General features: G+C 36.3%; 1 protein-coding gene across 1 annotated transcript in view; it reads left to right on the forward strand.

The window, feature by feature from the left end:
- LOC107562946 (zinc finger transcription factor Trps1-like) overlaps positions 1-22006 on the forward strand; it is a 129691-nt gene that overhangs the window by 32501 nt on the left and 75184 nt on the right. Inside the window, exons 4-5 of the mRNA XM_016247707.1 lie at positions 5302-5759; positions 16717-17356. Coding sequence (XP_016103193.1) covers positions 5302-5759; positions 16717-17356 — 1098 coding nt within the window. The remainder of the gene's footprint in view (positions 1-5301; positions 5760-16716; positions 17357-22006) is intronic.

Genomic DNA, 22006 nt, shown 5'->3' on the forward strand with positions numbered 1-22006 from the left:
CTACTGATCCGTGGCTGTTTACCACAAACACAACATTTATCCATTATTTGGATTTCAAATCCAAACATTGTCACTGAAATTGCTCTTTCAGCATTGCAATAATTTCTTTACACAGTACAGTAATACAATCTTTCACAGACATGTTTAAACACAATAAATATAAGCAACATATTATTCAATGCTTTTTACTTTTGCGTTTACTTCTAGATTTATATATTAAGTTGATCAAGCAATTGGCAAAACATTTAAACTACTTTTCTTACGTTATCACAAACTTACCATTGACAGAAATAGTCAGCTCTACTGCCTTTTCTTTTGCATTTAAATCTTTATTACAAGCAATCCTGCAATTCATAAAGAACTTTATTTTCCTACCTCCACCAGTGCCATCTATTATTGCCTTCTTTATCTAAAAGTGCTCTTTTCCTTTAAACCTTGCCAAAAAGCCATATGTGTTGACTGTGAAACACAGTAGACTTTAATAATATGCATTTATGGTGTAATTACTACATTTTCGTGTCAATCCATGTTCATATTTACTGCAAACAATGCGCTGTTAGTTTAATTCAGCGCTTGCAGTGCAGCAAAAATAGACTCGGTGCGGAAACGATCACTGCACTGCTGCAGTTGCACCGCTCATGAACGCACTGCCGGGCCGCAACCGTGTACAGTGAACGCTTTAATCCGTTAACATGAGCGCGGAAAAAATACGCACCACATACTCACTGCAAACGGAGTAATGTGAACCTGTCATTATGTGTGTGCTCTGCGAGTGTGCATAAGTGTACGGTGTCCAGGAGAGCGCGAGAGCGCTGAATGGTTAAACACTGGCAAGAATTAAAAAGAAATGCAATTTATAAACTTTAGTAGCGATGTGACACTGCCTCGACTGTGCAAGTGACAATTCCTGTGTCAACTGTGCAGCGTGCAGCTCGCTTATAGACAGACGCGATGTGTGGTGATTTGAAGCCATTTGCGTATTTTGAGAGGGAAAGAGAGAGAGCGCGCGCGTGCATTGATTCACTCACGCTGTTTGTGAAATTATGTCTCACACAAGGTTTTCAAATTACTTTATAAGCTATTTAATGAAAAAAATATGAAGGTGAGTACCTCACCTTCAGCCTTATAATTGTTTCCATTACCCTTCAAATTGCGCAAATTGAAATTGCGAATTCAAAATACGCCTAATGGAAACGCGTCAATTTAGCAAAAATGCCCATATATCGCAAAAAAGTTTTTACGCTCGCATGAGGTGGTTTTCAGGCAATGCGAAAAAGGAATAATTCGCAAAACTGCAATGGAAACGGCTTTTTCGCTTTTCACATGGTCACATGGCGTATGTAAAAAGTCATATGATCATTCTTCAATGTACTATAACCTCCAAGAAACACATCATACGTGGCCGCTCTCCAGTATAAGGGGCTCTCCCTACCATTAATGCTTAGACAATTTACACTGCACACGTCTGCGGTGCAGTGTGGCTCTTATACGGCCACTGAAGCTGATTGCGGCCACAATGCTTGTTTATTCCAGAATCCAGCCGTGCCACGCACGTTTCTGAAGTGGCTCTCTGTGCTGCTTCTGTAAAGATACACGCATATGCCTCCTTTAAATAAAAATAGCCAAAATCTGTCAAAATCCGTTGCCATGACTTATCGCGAGAGGCAAAAGGTTACATTTTAGCCTTGAGACGGTGCCGCTGCATGTCATGCCAAACCTCTCACGGCAGCGTCATCAGCTTGAGATCGTTTTTTTGAGATCGGCCTTTTAGAGACCGCCGATCAAACAACCTAACGTGATTATCGGCCGATAGTGATCGGTAGCCGATCAATCGAAGGACCCCTAGTCATTAGTCATATCACCTTGGGGATTTCTGATTTATATAAACAAACAAACAAAAAATGTGAAGGAGATTAGTCTGGATCATGCTGGCACACTCTATTTGGCTTTGTTCTGTGACTTCTGGCTGATATATCGTAGCACTAGCCTCAGTGTATCATGTTTAAATGGACTGTTATGAGCAGTTGCCTGCTTTGCACATGTGCATGTACTCAGTCAAGCAAGCACACAGCGCAGTTTAGAGTACCTGATGTTTTTTTTTTCTTCTAATAACACCGGCCACAATCTTTTTCAATTCAACATCAGCCTGTCTACAAATTGTCGTAATACCGTATAAATTCTTAGGGAAAAAGTTTGAATAATGAGTCTATTCAGAATTTGTTCCTAGTGGAATTTTCCATGCAGTAATATCGACGACTGCGATGTCTCATTTTCCCAATGAAAAGAGGGTAGGGAAGCTGGTGAGGGGAGCCAGTGAAAACACAGGAGTCGATTTATTTTAAACGATGGGTAATGAACAGATGTCATAGTCATTTATCTGCACTTAATTTTCAGCAAGGTTTCATTCTTCACTTCAACAATGTCATGTTTACAATTTAAGTTCGGTTTCTACGAAATGAGCCAAGTTTGGAAGCATTTAGCTTTAGTCAGTGCAGGGGTGATTTTGCCCAGTTTACCAGCCAGATATAATCATTTTAATTATTGCTAAATAACTGATGTAACTGTTTTCACTTGTGTTTCCTTGTTTAGTAATAATAATATAAAAATATATTATTTTTTATAACATAACATGCATTTTATTTATTATATGTAGTATTTATATTATAGTTATTATATATGTAATATTATGGAATAATGATATATTTATTTATTTTGATAACTTGATTTCAATACAGGCTTCAAGATGAATGAATATGCATAAATATACATAGCACACATATTTTGGAAATAGTGTGTTTATAGGTGTTTTAAACAATTTCTTTGTAATTATTTTTTTACTTATTTTTTTATTTAATTTTCTTATTATGTAATTTACTTAACTTAATTTAATATATCGCTATATCGCAAAAAAGTTTTTACGCTCGCATGAGGTGGTTTTCAGGCAATGCGAAAAAGGAATAATTCGCAATGAAAACGGTATGCCTCCTTTAAATAAAAATAGCCAAAATCTGTCAAAATCCGTTGCCATGACTTATCGCGAGAGGCAAAAGGTTACGTTTTAGCCTTGAGACGGTGCCGCTGCATGTCATGCCAAACCTCTCACGGCAGCGTCATCAGCTTGAGATCGTTTTTTTGAGATCGGCCTTTTAGAGACCGCCGATCAAACAACCTAACGTGATTATCGGCCGATAGTGATCGGTAGCCGATCAATCGAAGGACCCCTAGTCATTAGTCATATCACCTTGGGGATTTCTGATTTATATAAACAAACAAACAAAAAATGTGAAGGAGATTAGTCTGGATCATGCTGGCACACTCTATTTGGCTTTGTTCTGTGACTTCTGGCTGATATATCGTAGCACTAGCCTCAGTGTATCATGTTTAAATGGACTGTTATGAGCAGTTGCCTGCTTTGCACATGTGCATGTACTCAGTCAAGCAAGCACACAGCGCAGTTTAGAGTACCTGATGTTTTTTTTTTCTTCTAATAACACCGGCCACAATCTTTTTCAATTCAACATCAGCCTGTCTACAAATTGTCGTAATACCGTATAAATTCTTAGGGAAAAAGTTTGAATAATGAGTCTATTCAGAATTTGTTCCTAGTGGAATTTTCCATGCAGTAATATCGACGACTGCGATGTCTCATTTTCCCAATGAAAAGAGGGTAGGGAAGCTGGTGAGGGGAGCCAGTGAAAACACAGGAGTCGATTTATTTTAAACGATGGGTAATGAACAGATGTCATAGTCATTTATCTGCACTTAATTTTCAGCAAGGTTTCATTCTTCACTTCAACAATGTCATGTTTACAATTTAAGTTCGGTTTCTACGAAATGAGCCAAGTTTGGAAGCATTTAGCTTTAGTCAGTGCAGGGGTGATTTTGCCCAGTTTACCAGCCAGATATAATCATTTTAATTATTGCTAAATAACTGATGTAACTGTTTTCACTTGTGTTTCCTTGTTTAGTAATAATAATATAAAAATATATTATTTTTTATAACATAACATGCATTTTATTTATTATATGTAGTATTTATATTATAGTTATTATATATGTAATATTATGGAATAATGATATATTTATTTATTTTGATAACTTGATTTCAATACAGGCTTCAAGATGAATGAATATGCATAAATATACATAGCACACATATTTTGGAAATAGTGTGTTTATAGGTGTTTTAAACAATTTCTTTGTAATTATTTTTTTACTTATTTTTTTATTTAATTTTCTTATTATGTAATTTACTTAACTTAATTTACAATTTTTTTATTTAATAATTAACAGTAAATAATAACTGTACTTAATTTTATGCACATCACATTTTGTTTGGGCTAAGTCGCTTTAGTTGCGTCTTCTATTTTTATGGAGGATATTTGTTTTTCTCTTTGTTTCTTTGTTTTTCTTTCCTTCTTTCTTTCTTTCTTTCTTTCAACCATAACATAATTTTTTATTTTAATTTTAAAAAGGTTTGTGCAGTCTGTGTCACAAGTGCACTCTTCTTAAATGCAATTCCTCAGACAGGTGATACAGACCGACCAGCTGAGGCTTCAGCTTAGTCCACTTTATATCTGTAATCTGCAGGTGTAAGAATTATAATCAAGCACATATTACAGTAAGCAGTGGGTGTTTATTTAATCATTGCTTCAACATACAGCTCAGGGGGAAGGGTCTGTCTGTTCTGTGACATTCCTTGAGTGTTTTGTCTGGAGCATGACGTTGAATTCCCCACAGTGCGTATGAAGCTCAAGACCTCCCACTCACACTCTTTTTTGGCTCTGTAACTGCCAGCTAAATATTCCATATTCTTGTCTATAGGCCAGACATCTATTGCATCTTAAGCCATAGATCTGTCTATATTTTAATATACATGCAATTACACTGATTTCAGAAATATTTTTGTTAGTTAATTTAGTGACTGACAGGCATTTTAAATATATTATGTTCTATTCATTTTTTCTTTTCTGTTTTGTTAAATCCACAATTTAATTTAAAAGTATCAGAACTAAAGTTTCACCTGGATATTATTAATCAGAAAATATCCATTTTGTGGCTGCATGCATGGTCGCTTGACTCTTTGACCCTTCTACAGGGTTCACATGTTCCCCATCTGCTCACTGAAGGATTTTTGAATTCCCAGTGCTGAGAAGTAATAAGAACATAAAATGTTATTTGCTTTTGTGTGGTGATAACTGCTGCCTCGTCTTCGAGATTGGGAGGGTTATTGAAAGTCTATTGTCTGTCTTATATCAGACTTATATTTCTCTGTAATTCTCTGTAACTCACGAATGATTGGTCATCGTCGTGGCTCCGCTTTTGCATCACTACCAACGGGCTCACAGCATTCACAAGTGCACCATCAAACATTGCCCCTTCTGTCCCCGTGGGCTCTGCACTCCTGAGAAGCACCTGGGGGAGATTTCCTATCCCTTCGCTTGCCGTAAGAGCTCCTGTTCACACTGTGCTCTACTTCTGCTGCAGCTAACAGCCGGAGGTACCACTACCCCATCCCCGCCAGCTCCCCGAGCGTCCGTCACCCATCAGTGTGACCAGTGCACGTTCACCTCGACTGATATTGACTTGCTTCTCTTGCACTATGACAGCACCCATACCTCGCACACCTTACTGGAAGTCAAACCTGAGCAGGAGGGATCAGGAGATGCAGGGCCAGGGCGGGTCCATCCTGGAGAGTACACCTGCACTAAGTGCCATTTCTTCACTGAAGTAGAGGAGGACATCTTTCGTCACTACAGGTAGAATCACATAACAAATCACCTTTTTTTTTGAGCATCCTTACTGCATTTATTGTTAACATTTTTGTTTTTAAAACAAATTTTATATGTGATATGTGACTCATATCTGTATAGTTTGTGCTATAAACATGAATGATACCTCAAATTATGCTGCTTGTTGAGGAGAGGTAATCTTCAATTTATGGAGGGACCCGAACCATATCTAGGGGTCTTATGGGTGAACTGTGTATTTAAAAAAAAAAAGAGCTTATTATTTAGCATTAGATTGCATCGCTTTAACTCAGTTCATTAAATATAGAAATATTATGTTATTAAACACAATATTGGACCTTTAAAATATTTAGTTTAACTTTCAGTTATTTAATATTTTGATAGTATAGTTAAATTTAATATATTGTAGCAAAAGACCATTGGACAGAGTGAGCGGCTGGTAATCCAGCAAGCTTATGTTAAACTGTTTTTTGCTTTCATGCTTAAACAATCAAATACATTTTTATTAATGTAAATATTAATACGTATTATTTGTTTACTTATTTCAACTAATTCCAACATTTGTCATTTTTTATTTAATTTGCTTTAGTTTAAAGTACTAAAATAACAAAATCTAAAACAAAAATAAAAATTAATAGAAACTACATAGAGACATAAACTACTAACAATGACAAAAAAATACTAAAACTTTAAAATGAAAATGGAAAATATAAAAATAAAAACTGATTCGAAATATTAATGATATTATGTATATTTAATATTTTATTATTGTAGCAAATGGCATAGCATAGGACAGTGAAAGCAGCTGTTGATTGTAGCCAGCAAGCTTGTTTTACACATTTGTTTCTGTGTTGGCAGTTTTGCTTTCATACTGATAGGTAACAGGTTTTCCATTTTTTTTGCACTTTACTTGATGTCGACCGACACAGCTGAATAAACTGAAAATGTTAAACATCAGGGAGAAACTTTTCCTGCAGCAGTCCCTCATTGATTTTGATTTAGCTTGTCTTGAGACCAGGTGCGTAGATGTAAATGTGTGCACTTTAGTGTTTGTTTGCATGTGTGTGTGTGTGTGTGTGTGTGTGTGTGTGTGTGTGCGTGTGCATGTGCATATGTCCGTTAAGTGTGTATGTGTTGAAAACTATTATTACCTTTCCATATTGCTCTCTTTCACCAGATGTGTGGTATGTAGAGTGCGGATGTGTATGGCTCTGCTTTACCGTCACATAAGATCTCAATTACTCTCCATTTTCTGCCAGAGTTTACAGGCATGTCTACATGTGCTGGTTTGAATTTATTGATAAAAATGAGTTTACTGCACCACTGAAATCCATATGTCCTCTTGAGTTTGGCACAGTAGAAAGAGAACAGAAAGGCACTTTGCTAAATCTAATATAAGTGTTGTGTAAATACACCAAACCACCTCAATGCCACATATGTTTGATATTACAGTATATTGTGGCAAAATGAACCCAATAACAAATCGGTAGTATCTTGCATGTACAATAGATTTTATATTTTATAAAAAATACTTATACAATACTTTCTTAATAATCTCTTTTTTTTCAGTTTAATTTGAAAAGTATTTATTATGTGTTTAACAATTCTGGTACCAATTCCATTTAACAATTACGGTTCCAAAACTATGATGGTGTTTTAGTGCCATTTTTAAAGCAAAAACAAACAAAAAAACTAAAATTTCATAGCATTATGTGATTATAGTTGTAATATATAATAAAGTCATAGGGAATGTAACATCAGTGTGATGGAGAACAGTAAACTGAATCACATCTATCTGAAATTTTCTCTGCAATAAATTGAATTTCTTATGTATTCTCTTAACATTATAACTGTATTCTCACTTCTGTTTTATTTTAATGTGACATTTATTAACAATGATGGGAGATTCTTAATCTTATGTCATTCATTACTCCGAGCAACATGTTGCAAAAGATCAGATCATTTCAAATTTCAGGCAGCAGAACAGTAAAAACATCAGAAATCAATTGTAAAAAGTAATCTGAAAAATAAAGTAATAATCTGTTCATGTTTACTGCATCTAGCCATGCCCATGTAGCTGTTTTTTTCTAACAAAGCTTATAATTTAGTTGGTTAGTGAGTCATTGTTTGTGCATCACATCTTATGAAAAAAAAAACTGTTGCATATATATATATATATATATATACGAGCAATATCACTCGAGTACGAGAGTGATATTGCATTTATACAACAGTTCGTCGGAACATGTGTGTAATTAAACAAGAAACAACGGAGTGCCTAATAAAACCCTCTTTTCTGCGGAACTACTTCCTTCCGCTACGGATTCAAAGCTCAAGCTGACAGTTAAACATGCGTCACTTTTAGAATTCGTATCAAGGGCATGTGCTGCTTCAGTTAGGTTATTAGTGAGAAATAATGAGGTTATAAGAGAGAAACAATGCGGCAAGACGTGCATCCAAATAAGAGAGAGAGAGAGAACTAACGTACTCTAACTCTACGATTAGGTCAGTGAAGAATAAAACAAAAAACATAGACCCGGCTAGGAAGCGGCTACAAAATTGTGAAAGGGCATTCCCGTAGTGATACCAGTACAATATCTCACGGTTCTCAACCAATCAGATTTGAGAACCAGAACAAACTGTTGTATAAATATATATATATATATATATACAGTATATATGCATATATAAAAGTACATACTTTTTTATCACAGGAAGTAAGGAATTGATTGGTTCTTGTGCAAGGCTGACAAAACAACCCACAACAACACTCAAGTTTAAAGTGGCTCTGATGCATGTATTGTATATTTTATTATGTGTTCCATCCACATCTGTTGAGGAATGCAGCTATCCTAGAAATAAGTCAAATGTCATGAAAATCAATTTGGTTTCAATATTTTTTTAAGGAACCCAGTTTTGAATAAGAATCGATTTCCAACCTATTCATAATTCATTCTACATGCATACGAACACACATACATAGTCGTTGGACAAAGAAGTCACACATAACGGCATGACAGGCACAGTTTTCCTACTATTTAAACTTTTTCAGTAATTGCACAGGTTCACGTTGCTAAATGATCAACGATCTAATCTGACTTGTCAAAGATCTTGGCGAAGGAATCATTTGTCAAGTTGGCACTCATGTCAGGAAAGACTGAATTTTAAGGCCTTATAAACCCACCTGTCCCTTAAGGAACATGTGTGAAGGTTTTTGTGCCCTTAAGCCTTGAGTGACGTCCATCATGATCCAGCTGCCTGGGGCCGGTTGTTTCAGGTGGACGTGGAGCAGAGTGCTTTCAGCCTGTATGTGCGGCCTTTCTGAATAAGGCTCTGTTTGTATTCAGAGCCCACAGCCTGGAACCCGGCAAGGAGAGAGCCAAAATCAGACCTGTATGGGCTCCCTGGAGAGCCCCTGCTTCTCAGCTCAGACCGTGCAGTGTGTGTGTGTGTGTGATCTGAGAATTGCATGTCATATTTTGTTTTTAAACGACTTTTCCCTATATATATATATATAGGCTACTGCATGCATGTTTTTATCATTGTGTCCTCTGTGTTATTGTATGAACATCTGTGTCATGGTATCCGGTTTCATTGTGTGGAAGCATTTGTTGTCCTCCGTGTGTGCGTGCGAACGATTGTGTGGTCTGAGGAATCACTGATACATAATATTTCCAGTATGCATATACGTCTCTCCTGAATACTTTGCTATAGTGTAGATTTACGAGCAGAATTCTGCCTTCTAGTCTCCAAACAGCAACCCACCCACCACGAACATGAACCTGATATTGATGCCGTAGCTCCCACACCTCGTGCCCACCCTAACCAGTGCACACTCAATATATCACGCTGCCCTCCAATTCAGGAAAGGGAGACCTTTTAGGTGCAGGAGCTTAAATTGCGAGAATATATTGCATTGGATTTTGGACATGCTGGTTTCAGACTTTGTGTCAACACATTGTGGGAGTCACTCAGAAAGGTGAAGTTTGCAATGGCTGCACATCTTTTAAATGCTTTGCTTGGATAAACAGGTAGTTCCACCCCCAAACTTTTGCCATTGGCTGAGTCACAGTCCTTCAGCTACAATGAACAGATTGTAATTCCTATTGATGCTGCAAGTGGTGACAAAGTTACACACTTCACCTTTACGAAGTTAGCCATCTGAAGTAGTTATATGAAGTAGTTTTCATTTAACTGAAACCCGAAACTGTAAATAAAGTTTCAGTAAAGTTAGGTAATTGACCTTGGTATGCTGTTTAGGTTGTCATGCCATGTCGTAGTAAAGTCAAAAGTCGATATTTCAGCCAAACAAATTTTACATATTGCTACTCTAGCATAACTTTTGGTCACATTAAAGTGCGTCCACACTGCTGACATGTTTACGTGTTGTAGCTTGTTTACATTATGTACATGACATAGATATTAAAACAAATTGTGCCATCAGTGAAATGCTAATTAGACTGAAACCAAAAAGTATTTTTTCCTGCAATTTCAGCAAAATATCCATTTTGAGGGTGGAAACTGAGACTGATAAATTGCAATGCAGTTATAATAACCATTGAAATCAATAGATTTGTTGCGTAAACTCTAGTGTGCAAGCACCTTTGTTTTATTTCTAAGCAGTGTCAGTATACTGAATAAGTCTTCACGTGTTTATCTCATTTATTGCGGGGTGTTTTGAAGAATGTATTTATTTGTTTTTTTTGGTAATGAGGGCTCCTTGTTTTCTGTTGGAGACTGAATGAGCCGATGAGCTTGCATTTGAACCCCCCTACTGTGATTTTCTCCAACTAGTTTTTCTGTCACCCAGTCAGGTAAGCAGCAGGCCGTGCTGTACCCATTTTTTCCATTTCCTGTGTAATGTCACGGGGATGGGGTCGGTAACGCTTTTGCTCTGCTCTGTGTCCTGTAAAATGGTAGTATTGAGCAGGTGTGCTGGTGCATAGCTAAAGGGCTTCATTTTCACAAGCGCAAATTACTGCCACTCAGTACCGTTATTGACATCGATATAGGTTCTCATCCATTTTTTCATGTTTTTAAGTATTTCCCCCTTAAATCGATGATGTTGTTTTGATGCTTTGCAAAATGAAACTGAAACAAGTTCATCTTTAACCTGTGATTACAATTAAATTGTAAGTGTTGAGGAAATTATAGTGGAGGAGGTAGGTAGCATTAAATTTTGTTCGGTACATAATCTCACACACTTATGCTCATACAGTTTTGAATGATTACACGACATTTGCTGGCCGTGCAGATGCATGCTGACCCCTTATACAGTGATTATGGCTCTGCCTCAGTATAAGAGGGGTGAAAAGACAAACTTCTTGCTAGCGTTTTGAACTCTTTCTTGTGACCCAGTCAAATGAGGTATCCTGCTTTTGCTACCTGCTTTTTAGAGTTGTGATTCAAGGAAAAAAGGGAGCAAGAAAAGGCCATGTCTAGGCTGATTTAAATCCTTTGAAGGCATCTCACTATCACTATGCAGTTGTCACAGTCTCTGAAATGCCAGTTGATGAGTTGTGTTACAGGCTCTGTCATTTTCCTTTATGCTTGTAAAGGAGTTTTTTGTTTTGTTTTAACAACAGATGATTCCTCAGATGGTTGCCTTTTTGAACGATCCATTGTGTTAATAATGTTGCTCATTCATTATTTACTAGCTGTCTGAACTATTAACACACCTCCCATTGTGACGTAATCACGCAAAGAGGAATGACGCAAGACTGACATTTGCCACAAAATCTGACCCGACAGCTTAAATCATAAATAATTATAAGCTCACCGTTGTAAATCGGGGTAAGGCAAGAAGATCATTCGAACTTTTGTTTTGTTAATTTTTAACCAATAAATTCCATAGTGCATCTTTACATTTTTTTTTCGTGGTCTTTGGTACTGTTGACAACTTTTGAATGTCAGCTTGAAACATGTGCTACTCTAATCTGATAGTATTTCCTTCATGTACCTCATTATCAAGCAGATGCAGCTGGGATTAACACTTTATTTTGTTTATGTTTTCTTACATCACAGGAAATGTGATAACCTGTCAGCATTTTAATAAAAAAAATCATTTGACGAAACTGTCATAATTAACTGTAGTAATGCACTGTACTTGTGATTGACATTAACAGATGTTTACAGAAATCAGGTGTATTTATTTCATTATTTACTTACTGTTAATTTAAATGAACTTCAATTAGAGTATTATATTACATCCACTGAGGTTACACAAGGGGAATTGTTTTTGTTGCTACTTGCTTTTTAGGTGAAGTCATGTATGCATCTTAATATTAAGTAGAAATATTTTCATTTCATCACTAAGCACACTTACAAAGAAAACAAATAGTAGTACAATTTAAAATAACTTTGGTTTGCTGTTTCAATGCATTTTAAAATCCAATTTATTATTATGTTATTAATATGGCAAAGTTGAATTTTTAGCAGCCATTAGTACTCAAGTCTTATAATGTCACATGATCATTCAAAAATAATTATAATATGCTGATTTTGGGAGAAACATTTCTTATCAATTTTGGAAAAAGTTAATTTTGAAACCTGCTTCATATTGTTGTGGTAACCATGATACATTCTTTTTTTTTTTCTGGGAGTCTTTCATGAATAGAAGGTTTTACCATTTTACCATTAAAGCATTTACTGCTGATTTACATAGATAGATAGATTGATATATACAGTGGGGAAAAAAAGTATTTAGTCAGCCACCAATTGTGCAAGTTCTCCCACTTAAAAAGATGAGAGAGGCCTGTAATTTTCATCATAGGTATACCTCAACTATGAGAGACAAAATGAGAAAAAAAAATCCAGAAAAACACAATGTAGGATTTTTAACTCACCAAGGCTGTATTTATTTGATCAAAAATACAGTAAAACTATAATATTGTGAAATACTTTTTTATTGTAATGTATTTTAAAAATGTAATTTAATCTTGTGATAGCAAAGTTGAATTTTTAGCAGCCATTAGTACTCAAGTCTTATAATGTCACATGATCATTCAAAAATAATTATAATATGCTGATTTTGGGAGAAACATTTCTTATCAATTTTGGAAAAAGTTAATTTTGAAACCTGCTTCATATTGTTGTGGTAACCATGATACATTCTTTTTTTTTTCTGGGATTCTTTCATGAATAGAAGGTTTTACCATTTTACCATTAAAGCATTTACTGCTGATTTACATAGACGACAAGTTGAGTTTTTACCAAAAAGTTCTATTTTGGTTTCATCTGACCATATGACATTCTCCCAATCCTCTTCTGGATCATCCAAATGCTCTCTAGCAAACTTCAGATTTGAGGATTTGAGTCCCTGGCGGCGCAGTGTGTTACTGATGGTAGCCTTTGTTACTTTGGTCCCAGCTCTCTGCAGGTCATTCACTAGGTCCCCCCGTGTGGTTCTGGGATTTTTGCTCACAGTTCTTGTGATCATTTTGACCGCACGGGGTGAGATCTTGCGTGGAGCCCCAGATCGAGGGAGGTTATCAGTGGTCTTGTATGTCTTCCATTTTCTAATAATTGCTCCCACAGTTGATTTCTTCACACCAAGCTGCTAACCTATTGCAGATTCAGTCTTCCCAGCCTGGTGCAGGTCTACAATTTTGTTTCTGGTGTCCTTTGACAGCTCTTTGGTCTTGGCCATGGTGGAGTTTGGAGTGTGACTGTTTGAGGTTGTGGACAGGTGTCTTTTATACTGATAACGAGTTCAAACAGATGCCATTAATACAGGTAACGAGTGGAGGACAGAGGAGCCTCTTAAAGAAGAAGTTACAGGTCTGTGAGAGCCAGAAATCTTGCTTGTTTGTAGGTGACAAAATACTTATTTTACCGAGGAATTTACCAATTAATTCTTAAAAAATCCTACAATGTGATTTTCTGGATTTTGTTTTCTCATTTTGTCTCTCATAGTTGAGGTATACCTATGATGAAAATTACAGGCCTCTCTCATCTTTTTAAGTGGGAGAACTTGCACAATTGGTGGCTGACTAAATACTTTTTTGCCCCACTGTATATATATACTGTATATAGATCTTTATTGTCATTGTTTTAAAAACTGGTTAACGGCACATAAGGATTGGCAGAATAGAAATATACATAAATACAAACAACGAAGAGAGAGTTATTAGCTATATACAGTAGTTTGTGCAAACTACAATAATTATGTCATTTAGATGTTTTAGAAAATATAACATTACATTTTAGAAAATAATGGGACTGTCAATGTAAGATATAAACCTGTACGATTAAGTTCATGAAGGCATTGCGTGTTAGAATAAAGTTTCACATCAACTACTCCATTTAAAAACGTCACTTTTAACAGAACTCATGCCAGAAAACAATCAGTTCTGGGTTGCAGGGTTTGACGAACTTATTTATGCTCCGTGTCAGTGACCAAAGAATACGATTTGTTTTGGAAGCAGCCCATGCTTTGTTGGAAAACAGTTGAGTCTTGGTTGGTGGTGGTGGGGAAAGCTAGTTTTGTCTGGTACTGATTAATGATAACTGAATGAATCTGTGTGTCTGTCGCTTACGGTAACTGGTCCTCATAAAACAACTTCACAGAAGTTTAAATGGTCTTCAGATGTCCATTTATTTCTAGATGTGATGTTTTTCTTTAAATTACTTTGACCTAAAATATAGCAAAAGAAATGTGCAGTTATGTTGTTTTTTGGACTTTACAAAGTAATATTTAGATGCGTGTACCTAATGTTTGTTTTTTTCCCCTGAGATGTAAACATTGTATTGTCTGTAATCATGCAACGGATCGTATGCTTTCTCACACCTCACCGGTCGCTGGAATGCACCAATGTTTGATCTGCCCCTGCCTTCATGTACCTAAGACGAACAAATTACAGAACTGCATGCTGGGAAAGTCAGGCAGCAGCAATGATGAAAAGCACTTTTCCACTCTGTCCCTACTTTGGTGCTTAGAGGGGCAGACATGGCATCTAGCTGTTTTGCTCTCTTTCTTCTTCTCTTGCTTTTTATCCATCCCGGTTCGATATATTGTCAGATTGTGAGAGGTTGTTTACTGGGTAACAGATCTCAGATTTTATTTATTTTTTTGTTTTTCACAAAATAAGGAAACTCTTACACTGATATTCAGCTTGAAGGATAGGGCTCTAGTGGGCATTTATGATAACACCAGACAGCTTTCGTTTCCCAAAGAATACACTCTTGTGTTGAACCAGGATGGATAAAAAAGTCAAAGAAGAGAGCAAAACATCTAGATGCCACATTTATTACATTTAGCCAGATTTCTATACATAAGTACATGAACACACACAAACACTTGTAGAATTCTGGATTTGTGAAAGTTTACATTGTAAGCTTTATATATCTTATTTTATGAGTGACTTGTTGTTTTGCTTAATATTTTTGTGGAACGTGTTCGATTTTTTTGTCAGGATTCTATGATGAATAGAAAGTTAAAAACATATTTAAAATAGATCTTTTGTGATTTCGTTTCCCAAAGAATACACTCTTGTGTTGAACCAGGATGGATAAAAAAGTCAAAGAAGAGAGCAAAACATCTAGATGCCACATTTATTACATTTAGCCAGATTTCTATACATAAGTACATGAACACACACAAACACTTGTAGAATTCTGGATTTGTGAAAGTTTACATTGTAAGCTTTATATATCTTATTTTATGAGTGACTTGTTGTTTTGCTTAATATTTTTGTGGAACATGTGTTCGATTTTTTTGTCAGGATTCTATGATGAATAGAAAGTTAAAAACATATTTAAAATAGATCTTTTGTGACGTTATAAGTGTATTTACTGTCACTGTCTTTACTGTTTTTGATCAATCAAAGGTGTACCTGCTGAAAAAAAAATATTTCAACAAAGAAAAACAAATTTCTTACCACAAACTTTTGAATCATTGATAACATTTCATCCTAGGTGCACAGAATTCACTGAGTTTCAGTCCTGTGTCTAAAGTCATTTGTATTTTGTTTTATTGGGCTAGTCATATTTTATATTAAGGAATATTACAGAAGTACAAGGTGTATTTGTACAGTGGTTCTATAAACAAGAAGCTATTACTAAGTAACTTAAATGGCAGTTTTTTTATAAATAATTCCATAAAGAAGCCAGATCATCAAGCAGTGAAAAACCACTACATTTTTCCATTTCCAGTTCCCAGTGAAATATCATAGTTCTGTTGGACTCAATAGATAACAGCACTCTTGAAACACTGCTTAGATTTGAGGAGCTGTTGTATAACTATACAGCATCATTTGAATTGCTGATACTTGATGAGCGTGTTAACGTGTTTTTTTTTAAGTTATTGTTATTATTTAATTTATAGATGATCTTGGCAAAGGGTATTAATAACTTGATTTGACTTTGAACGTTCGACACTAAGGACTTTTTTGCTTTCTAAACCTCTCATTCAGTGAAAATACTCCATTGTGGTACAGTTAGCACTTACAGCCAAACCTATCAATGAATGGCCATTGTCCAAGCACATCTACTGATGCATGTAAAATAAACACAGTTTTTTGGGTGGGGTACACTCGCCTGTACTTCTTTGACAGTGGTCAATTTCAAACAGGAAGTACAAGCTTATAGACAATCATTGGTGTTTCTGGAGAGAATGTCACTATCATTTACCTAAAGGTTAGCAGACTGTTCATTTAGCTTTCCTTTGCGGAGAGTTTGGAGCAGCTCTTTGTTTCCTTTATTTGGAACAGAACAAAGAGCTATTATGCAGACGAAAATAGCTGACTAAACTGTAATTACACAACATTACAGAGATTCAGACCAAGCTCAGGGGGGCAGAGACGTCAGATAAGGAGAAAGTACACACATTCAGGATGTGGATTAGTGTTTTGTCTCTTAGATGTCTCTCCAGGGGGCAAATAGCATGGTAGTATGCGAAACGACTGTTTTATCCATGAAGAATGATATAGATCATGATCGCTGAGACCATCTCTTATACTCTTTGCAGGAGGGTTCATGGCTGCTGTCGTTGTCGGCATTGTAGTTTCACTGCCACGGACACCACGGCGCTGCTGGACCACTTTAACTCCGCCCACTGCCAGGACTCTGCGGATCCAGCCTCTGCTCCTGCCAACGGCTGCTCTGCCCCCTCAACCCTCCGCATCAAAGAGGAGAGCAAAGGTGATCTGAAACTCTATAGTCTGGTGCCTCCAGAGCCCGGCAGAGCCGAGCCGCTTCCCGACTCAGAGGTTGTGAAGAGTGAGGCCCAGGATGAGAAGGAGAAAGGCTGGGTTGAAGCGCTGGAACCTGTGACTGGCGGTGGAGTCCGAGGTGGGGAACAACACGTGCAGAGCCTGGTGTGGGTGCCCAAAGAACGTGCAGGGGAGATTCTTAGGGGAAGCCCAACCCCGTTCCCCCAGGCCACACTGGGTCTACTGAATGCTGTGGCAGCCGGGGTAAAAGAGCAGCAGCAGCAGAAGGGGGCGACCATGCTTAGAGACTCATCAGGACTGATCTTCAGCCTCAGCGCAGATGCTAAAGGCTACCTGCCAGGGACGCCAACCAGCATTGCAGAGAAAGCTGGGCAGCACTACCCAACTTCTACCGAGGGCAAGAGCGCCAAGGAAGAGTCTCAGTCACTCTTAAGGGTAAGAGATGTTCTATGTCTGTCCACTCTGTCTGGACTTCTGTTTTTTTTAAAAAATCTTTTGAGAAATGTATGAATTTGCTTTCCAGTTATTAAGCCACGTGACCAGGCTCAACAGAATTTCCCCCCCCTGCTGGCATAGTAAAAAAAAAATTCTAGCTCTGCTAATATTTTTACTGGCCTCATTACACAAACAAACAAAGCAAGCAAACAAACAAACAGACAGACAGATAAATAAATAAATGTAAATAACATACATTAATATATTGCTAAAAAAAAATTTATAAATTTTTTTGAAATATAATTATAATTAAAAATACAATTTATATAAAAATATAACAATGATAATAATAGTAATAATAATGGATGATTATGATTATTTATTGTTAAGTGCAAATATATTTCTATTTTTATATTTTTAATGTGATATTTTATTTAATATAATTTATGTAAATGCACACAGTTGTTTTTGTCTTTATTTTATAGTTTTAAATGTACTATTTTAGCTTAAAACAATGTTTTATAATAATAAAATAATGTAAAATATATAAATATAATTTTTATAATATAATAATTTTATCATATTTAAGCAACATTTTATGTACATGAGAAAAATATGATTGTTTTTTGATTGCAGATTGTTTTCTGTACAATAAATTGTACAAATAAATTTATGAGTATATGTACATGACCAACAGATGTGAGATGTATTGACTGCATATCACTGACCTGTTCCAAAACTTTCACACTGGCCATCTTTGTTTTTGAGCCCTGACCTGAGAACATATGCCAGGGTTTCTCTTAAGATGGAGGGGCAGTGTCCATGACAGTGAAGAGTTTTCAATTGCTTCTCCGTGCCTATCATACTACTGCTGGGGTGGGATCTTCGTAACGCTTAAGTTGTTTGTGTGTGTGTCTGTCAGTCTGTGTGTGATCATCCTTACTTAGGTTTTAATGAAGTCAGTATGCGCAGAGACCCTCTGCAGCTCAAAAGCCTGGCCAGACTAATTGAGGTAGTTAGAGAGCTGCAGACACAATAACTGAGCCATTGTGGTCCTCAATGCTTAGAGACAAACAAATAAAAAAAACTGGAACATATACTTGGCAGGATAGGTGGAATCACACTGTATGACACACGCTAGAAGCGCTCTCTCTCGCGCACACGTGTGATCCTAGTTCTCTCCTTGCGCTTGAATTGTCAAATACACACACAGTTGTTAAAATGTCCATCATGTGGTGGATCTCACATAAATGCAGTCGGTTATGGCTTAAGTGAACTTAAACAGATGGGTGAAAACTGGATAAGCGTCAGTATATTACATCAATGCTTACTTAGAGGGACAGCAGCTTAATTAAATACATGTCTGTCATTAATGTTAATCAAACAACAAAATATGTTAAATGTATACATTTGAAATAAACCTACTGTATTTGAAAAACAATTTTATTTAGTTTGTATCTCTATTGTATTTGTCCTATGGTTTGTAATTTGATTATTTTTTTATTTTTTATGACAAAAATAACTATAGATATATGTATTATATAGATATCATGAAATAAAATTTCTTATATCGTGGTCATATTGCCCACCTGTCCCATATTCCACCAAGAAAAATCTGGTCACCCTATAAATATTGTGTATGTGTATGTATATATATATATATATATATGTATATATGTGTGTGTGTGTGTGTGTGTTAGGGCTGTCAAAATGGCTGAAAAACTACATTCGAATTTTTTTACTTAAATATTATCAAAATTCAAATTATATTCAAATTTAAAATGAGGCCACAAGAGGGCGCATCGAGCAAAATATTACTAATGCACGTTTATTCAAAGCATAAGATAACATTAAAAAAAAGTGCATGGTTTAAAATAATGTTTATAAAACAATTATAATTAAGTTGCTTAAACAACTATAAACAAAACAGCATCATGTATGTATGCATAGTTTAATACAAAGGGCCGAAAGCCAATCACACAGAGTACACTTTTCATTTAAAAGTCTCTAGATATGTTTTTTCAAAGTTGAACTTGCATTAATTTTACATGGCTTTCTAAACATGTGGCTCTTTTGTTGCGAGACGCGAGTGCTGTGGTGATAGATGTCCCTCTAGAAAATGCACGAAATATGCGTTCTGTGTGAACGGCTTGGTTTCAGTTTTGACGTAAACAAGATCTTCTCCGCATTGATGTTCTCTTTTCCTGCAATATTTGTAATTAACAACACAGCAGCGCCACATCTAGTGGCTTCAGCTGGATAGGTTAACAAAAACATTAAAATGCAATGACACTTACATCGTCATCGCATCTCTTGCGCCACTGATAAGACTGCCTCCTTAACGCACACCTAAAATGCGAATGCAACATTTTTGCATTTGAATGTGGATTTTTCGACGAATTCGACAAATATTCGAAATTAGAATATTTTTTTGACAGCCCTAATATATTTTTATATATATACTGTATGTATACTGTGTGTCTTATTGAGTACTTGTATTGTGATTAGTATCTTTTCTCACATCTGTTTGTGTAGTTTTTAATCTTTTTTTTTCTAGATGTGTTAACTTTATTTATTCATTTATTAAAAGGTTAAAGTTTAAAAATCCCCCATTGATTTACATGGAAAGTTCAGGATTCAGTGGCATAATCGTAATATTTGCTTACTTCTATTGCAGTTAATGTTTGCATGCTGAATTTCGATTGGTCTTGTCATTCTTACGTATTTAACCATTTATGACAAAGTTGCTCTGTGGCATTTAAGTTACTATAGTTTTACTTACTCTTTTGCAGTCTTGCAAGCATCAATATTTCCTTCAGAAAATGCAAATCTGGTTAAAAATTTCTGTCAGTTCCCATCTGCACCTGTGTCAGAAGATGAAAACATATCATGAAGTGCGTGTTGATTGCAGTAAACGTAACACAATGACCTGTATGTAATGGCTGTCTTATATTTGTAACAATATATTTGTGTTTCTGCCACCTGGCTTCCCATATGCCACAGTCTCTGTCAGGCACGTCAATCGGATAATATGGTGAATCTGACACAGTGGCTTCGGCTGCACAGAAGCATGTGTTATGAGTGTATAAATATCAGGATGTTTAATGTCTTTAGTGTCACTGTGATATGAGTAGCGATCCTTATTTTTTTTTTTCATGCAGTTGTTAAAGGTGAGCAGGCGAAAAATGACAGGCGGAGACTGCTTAAAGATGCACAGCTAGTGAAAACAAGAGGTCTACAAAGGCTTTTTCATGTAATGTATTCACTGTCTGACATTTGGAGCAGAATTAGGCTGCTGTTAAATGTCTTTCTCCAAACTCAAGGTCGTGCGATGGTGTGGATTCAATAGCTTGGCAATGTATTCTGTGTATTTATGTGTACGTTAAAGCTCCACGTTCCTCTTTGATCTCCACGTCGGCTGACAGCGAGAAGAAGTGGCTCTCCTGCAATTTTTGGACAATTTCCATTCACTACCCTTCTTGTTTGCCTACGTTTTAAGTCAGTCCCTTTAACGCAGAGCTCTGAGTAACAAGAGGCCCTTGCTGGAAATCGTTCCTTCCTGTGCATCTCCCATCCAAAAGGCATCACTGATGTAACATGCTGGCCCAAAAAAGAAAAGGAAGGAGAATGGGGTTTGCGAGCTGTCTGTCCTCCCTGGATGGTTCTGGAAAACGGTTGGCAGGAGAAGAGGGCCGGGTGTGGTACGTTCAGTGGTTAAGTCATTAGGCTAGGCGTGTCAGTGAGTGTGTGAAAGCTTCGGGGTGGAGGTGGAGGCCTCACTCTTGCCCTCAGGAAATGTTGAATCAGAAAATTTTTTGGGACTGCTAGGGCTTAATGGGACTCAGAAGGGATCTGAAGTCCGTCACAATATTTTTTGAGTTACCATGACTTGGCGTGTGAGTCATCTATCGTATTATGAAACCCGGCTCAGCCAGGGAGGGGTTCCTTACCAAAGAACCTGAAGAACCCAGTCTGGAGCCAAGGCTCACACAGACCTGTTTCAGCACTCAGATTCGGAGAGGAGATTGATAACTGAGACGGAGACTTTGTGATGAAGGGGTTTGGCTTGGGAGTTGCCTTTTTAGAAACCAGAGAACTACTTTTTTCTTTCATGCTACTCTTGGTTTTTGTTGCATATTTGATAATGAGTACATATTTAGTGACATAAACATTGATCTACATTCTTTTTGAATTCTGAAAAAAAAAAAAAAAAAAAAAAAATATATATACACACGTACACATATGCATATTAGAAAATGTGTTCAAATTATATACCACTGTATAGTCACTTTTTGTTTCTCACCTTTAGCCAACATTTATTAGTTGTTTGCATCAATAATAAAAAAAAAAAGGTCTGCATCGCCTACAATATCATAATCTTCCATCCTCCCACTTAGTGACTAAGTTACCACAACTTTGTAAAAGTAGATAGAGTGGGATAAAGTTAAAATTCATTTTTTTTAAGCCACTGTTTTGAGTTTATTTTATGCGATGCATGTATTTTTGACCTGGCTTATAAAATGCCCAATAAAATGAGGCTTCAAATCACAATGAAAATGAAAGGTGTTTTTTTTTTTTTTTTTTTTTTTTTAAGTTTTTTTTTTTTTTTTTTTTTGTGACTCTCCAAAATATTTGTTGTTTTGTTTTTTC

The sequence above is a fragment of the Sinocyclocheilus grahami genome, unplaced genomic scaffold (assembly GCF_001515645.1).
Source record: "Sinocyclocheilus grahami isolate Dianchi unplaced genomic scaffold, SAMN03320097.WGS_v1.1 scaffold850.1, whole genome shotgun sequence".
In the NCBI taxonomy this organism is placed as follows: Eukaryota; Metazoa; Chordata; class Actinopteri; order Cypriniformes; family Cyprinidae; genus Sinocyclocheilus; species Sinocyclocheilus grahami.